The sequence below is a fragment of the Brassica napus genome, chromosome C4 (genome assembly GCF_020379485.1).
Source record: "Brassica napus cultivar Da-Ae chromosome C4, Da-Ae, whole genome shotgun sequence".
In the NCBI taxonomy this organism is placed as follows: domain Eukaryota; kingdom Viridiplantae; phylum Streptophyta; class Magnoliopsida; order Brassicales; family Brassicaceae; genus Brassica; species Brassica napus.
The window spans coordinates 51,594,499-51,599,350 of record NC_063447.1 but is presented as its reverse complement, the minus strand read 5'-3'; the positions used below and the strand labels follow the sequence as shown (position 1 = coordinate 51,599,350).

Sequence of the window (4,852 nt, the reverse complement as noted above, 5' to 3'; positions counted from 1 at the left end):
GATATATAATTAATTTATTTATTTGTTTAATCATTTAAAAAATATGTTTATATCAAAAAATATTATTTAAAATAAATTTTATAATTAAAATATATATTTTAAAAAATAATCTTTCACATTTAAAATAAATTAAATTATGTTTTAAATGTGAAATACCTATTTAAAAAAAATATTTTTGTCGTAAATTAATTTAGAAATCAAGATTTTATTTTCTGGATATAAATTTTATTTTTATGATATTATTAAATAAAATAAATGAATTAATTATATATTTTTCTTAATTTAATAAATTGTAAATGAAAATGCTTTTCTAAAAGCTTCATATGAGAGCATTTGACAAAGAATATTTGGAGAGCATTAACATATAGTAAATGTTCTTTTAAATGCTTTTGTATCAATTATTAATTTGATAATGTAGAGCATAATGCTAATACTAATGCTCTACCAATCAAAGCCTTAGTTATCATTATTATATGCTGACTTTGTATCAGGTAATCAGTTTTGCTGGATCTTGAACCAAAAAAAAATCCATAATTTTTAATAAAGAAGTCTTACTAAATTCTAGATAACATCTACTAAATTCTAGATAATGTCTTACTAAATTCTTTTAACTTAAATACCAAAATTGGTGTGAAACTTTTTGACTACTTTCAATATATTCAAGGTTTGTAAAGACATTCCTTTTATTTGTGTTATATATATAGAGTATATGCTTGGAGAGAAGAAGCCTAAGACAAAAGTTATCCCCACCATTGATTATCTCTCTATCATCAAAGTCTCTCGTCTCAAGAAAATGTCAGTCCAAAAATGCATTTCACCACTTACAACGATTCTCCTACTAGCAACAACGATTCTATACAACAACCAAGTTCATGCAACAAGTCCAATCAAAACCATCGTAGTTTTGGTAATGGAAAATCGATCATTCGATCACATGCTTGGTTGGATGAAAAAACTAAACCCAGAAATCAACGGCGTAGATGGTTCGGAATCGAACCCGGTCTCAGCATCGGACCCTTCTTCAAAGAAAATTCAGTTCGGATTAGGTTCACATTACGTTGATCCGGATCCGGGTCATTCGTTTCAGGCGATAAGGGAACAGATATTCGGGTCGAATGATACATCCAAAGATCCTCCACCGATGAACGGGTTTGTTCAACAAGCATATTCGGAGGACCCCACTGGTAATATGTCTGCAAGTGTTATGAATGGATTCGAACCCGATAAGGTTCCTGTCTACAAGACACTCGTCTCTGAGTTCGCTGTCTTTGATAGGTAATTCTTTTAATGATATAATTTTTTTAGTATTTTCCTTTCTTTGAAAGTATTATTACGTCATAGAATTTTATTGTCGCATCCTTTGTCCTCTTACTGACTCATCTTGACGTTACGTTTTGGGTATATATATTTTATTAACGGCACTGACTGGCCATCTTACTGATTGTTAAAAATGGTTAAAAACAAAAACATATGGTTCCATTAGAATAATTTTCTAAATATTACTTTTTTGTATTTTCATCTCTTTATGGAAGTATTGTTACGTGATATATATACTCTCTCTTTTTTTTTTTGATAAAATACGTGATATATACTCCTGTTTTGGTTAAGTACAGCACGTAATATATTCTTATTGACACTCTTTTGTGTATAACAAACTTTGTGTTAGTAATAAAAATGACTAGTACTAAAAGGCAATAAATCTGAAAATGGTTTTAAACAGATGGTTTGCATCGGTTCCATCATCGACGCAACCAAACCGGATGTTCGTGCACTCAGGCACGTCGGGAGGAGCCACAAGCAACGACCCAAAGTCACTTGCATTAGGTTATCCTCAAAGAACCATTTTCGAAAATCTTGATGAAGCCGATATCTCTTTCGGAATATACTTCCAGAATATTCCGGCGGTATTGTTTTATCGAAACCTAAGGAAACTTAAATACATTCCTAAGTTCCATAGCTATGCCTTATCCTTCAAGGATCATGCAAAGAAAGGAAAGCTCCCTGGTTATGCTGTGATTGAGCAACGTTACATGGATACAAAATTTGAGCCAGCTAATGATGATCATCCATCTCATGACGTCTACCAAGGACAGGTTTCTTTTGGCTCTTATTTAATTCATACAAATATATGTATATATCAATTTTATGTATATAAAGTTAGTATTTAAAATTTTCTAGAAAGATAAGATTTTTTAATTAAAATTATTATTTAAAAGAACAATATCTAAATTAAGAAGAAACGATGTTTTATTATCCATAAATATTGAGATTTTAAAATATAGAACATTTAGAAATTTTCACATTATATTTATTCTAACTTTAGAAATATGTTAATCAGCTATATTAGTATGTAACTTTCCAAAATAAACTAAAGCTCTATGTTGAATATACGATTCCAATTACTAGCAATTTTATTTTTATTTTATCAAACTTTCGTGGATAAATCACAGTTTTTAATGATTACTTAGAAACATAATGATTTGAATTAATAGTGTATTTCATTTTTCCATAGATAATATAATTTTTAAAATATTTAATACTTATATATATTCACATTATAGTTTATGTAATTTAGAAATATTTTACTAAGTATATGAATTAGTTAATAATAATAGACTAGTAATTTTTATGTTTGGATGTATATGTTTTTTCTTTGACAATGTAAAAATATAAATTTGCATGACATAGACTATAAGCTAGTTATCATAAAATAACTTAATATTTTAGAATTTACAAATGAAGGGCAAATTAAATGTTATTAATGTTCCAATGTTTTTTCTAATGTCCAACAATGTTTCGTTTACACATTTTCAGAAGTTTATAAAGGAAGTGTACGAGACACTAAGAGCGAGCCCACAATGGAACGAAACCTTACTCTTAATCACTTACGACGAGCACGGTGGATATTTCGACCACGTTCCAACACCGGTTCGCAATGTGCCTAGCCCGGACGGTATAGTCGGACCAGAACCATTCCTATTCGAATTCAACCGCTTAGGTATTCGTGTACCAACAATAGCTGTGTCTCCATGGATCGAGAAAGGAACGGTCGTACATGGACCAAACGGGTCACCATTCCCATCATCTGAATATGAGCATTCTTCGATTCCGGCGACTGTAAAGAAACTATTCAATCTATCGACGCCTTTCCTCACAAAAAGAGATGAATGGGCAGGGACGTTTGAGAACATTTTGCAAATCCGGAAAGAGCCTAGAACTGATTGTCCCGAGACGTTACCCGAACCGGTTAAGATAAGAATGACGGAGGCGAATGAGAATGCTAAATTGAGTGAGTTTCAGCAAGAGCTTGTACAACTAGCTGCGGTTCTAAAAGGAGATGATGTACTTACAACATATCCTAAAGAAATAGGAAAAGGAATGACTGTGATTCAAGGGAAGATGTATATGGAAGATGCTGTGAAACGATTCCTAGAGGCTGGTCGTTTAGCTTTAGACATGGGAGCGAATAAAGAAGAGCTTGTTCATATGAAACCTTCCCTTACTGGAAGAAGACATTAATCTCGTTCTCCCCTTAAATTTCAATCATATCTCACCTTTTCCATTGTTACTTATATAAGTCAGACCCCTGGTATTTTACTAATAAAATGTGTTTTAATTGACACTAGAATAAGACCTGCGCAATATGAAAATTATTTAAGAAATGTCGTATGGAAAAATACAATTTATATTCTTGATCGAATTAATATTTTTGATCTTTCAACAATTTTTTTAATTTTTTTTTTGTTAATTACATAATTTGTTTACTGATGAGCTGATCCCATTTTTTAAAATATTTTAAGTCAAAAAATCACTTATCGCATAAGAACCTAACGTTTAGGCCGAAAAATCTCATGCCTACTATTTGGTTACAAAGAAACTGTCAGCTCGGTTTTATATCATGATTTAGCAATTCCAAAGTTAATTATGGTTATGAAAAGTTTATGTTCATGGGTCAATCATATGTATCTTCAATATTTTTTTCATTTTTGTGTCACTATTTTCATTTTGGTTATTGCTCAATATAAATATTGATTTTTGAGTTTATTATCATTTCGTTATTTTGTTTTGGCCTGAGATTTAGAAATTTTTTAAGATTTAAAATTATTTAAGAGATACATACTTAGGTTAACATCTGCGCCTTGTGCATAATAAATATTTTATATTTATTACTTATTTTATGTTTCCCTGCATATTATGAAATAATAAAATAATATAACAAAGAAATTAGTTACTATTATGTAATAAATTGGCGTGCTCATATAAATCAAACGACCGTTCTTGTTTATTTGCAATCATCTTAGGGTAAATAAATAAAAACAATCAATCTTATCTATCATATACGATATATAATTAAATTTAAATGATATTAACATAAATATATAGTATATTTTTAATATGGATATTTATTAAATGAGGTTTCTACTCATATGATTTTATGATTATTTGCATATTTATGTAACAAAATTTTACACAAATGTTTTTTTAATGTAGAATGTTTAGTGGTTTCAATAATTTACAATCATTTAAAAAAACAATGAAGATTTCAAAACTAAAATATTAACTTTTCAATATATGTTAAACGCATATATCAAAATATAAGTATGTATTTTCATATGATGTATAGTTTAATTTAAACGATATGAAATATATATATATAAACATAAACACCTATTAAACTAAAAATATTTATTCTTATGATTTTATAATCATTGTATCTTATTATAGAAAAAAAAATTAAACCTTGATCACAAAAGTTTATGTGAGGCTTTTAACAATTTTAGTAATGTATACTCGTTCTGAAAAATTCAAAATACAACATATACAAAAAAAAATCTAAATTTTTATTATATGA

The 4,852-nt window shown here is 28.7% G+C and overlaps 1 protein-coding gene across 1 annotated transcript; it reads left to right on the top strand.

Annotated features, from left to right (window-relative positions):
- The first annotated feature begins 691 nt into the window (after positions 1–691).
- On the top strand, positions 692–3,628 carry LOC106445438 (non-specific phospholipase C2). Its single transcript, XM_013886998.3, has 3 exons — positions 692–1,275; positions 1,721–2,093; positions 2,815–3,628. The coding sequence occupies exons 1-3, from the start codon at positions 710–712 to the stop codon at positions 3,517–3,519; spliced, it is 1,644 nt and encodes a 547-aa protein (XP_013742452.2). The 5' UTR covers positions 692–709; the 3' UTR covers positions 3,520–3,628.
- Positions 3,629–4,852: the final 1,224 nt, after the last annotated feature.

Excerpts from the sequence above, each read along its gene's own strand:
- LOC106445438 (XM_013886998.3), top strand. The coding sequence starts at position 710 with ATGCTTGGAGAGAAGAAGCCTAAGACAAAAGTTATCCCCACCATTGAT. Across the intron at positions 1,276-1,720 it reads GAGTTCGCTGTCTTTGATAG|ATGGTTTGCATCGGTTCCAT; the intron begins GTAATTCTTTTA and ends GGTTTTAAACAG. Across the intron at positions 2,094-2,814 it reads ATGACGTCTACCAAGGACAG|AAGTTTATAAAGGAAGTGTA; the intron begins GTTTCTTTTGGC and ends ACACATTTTCAG.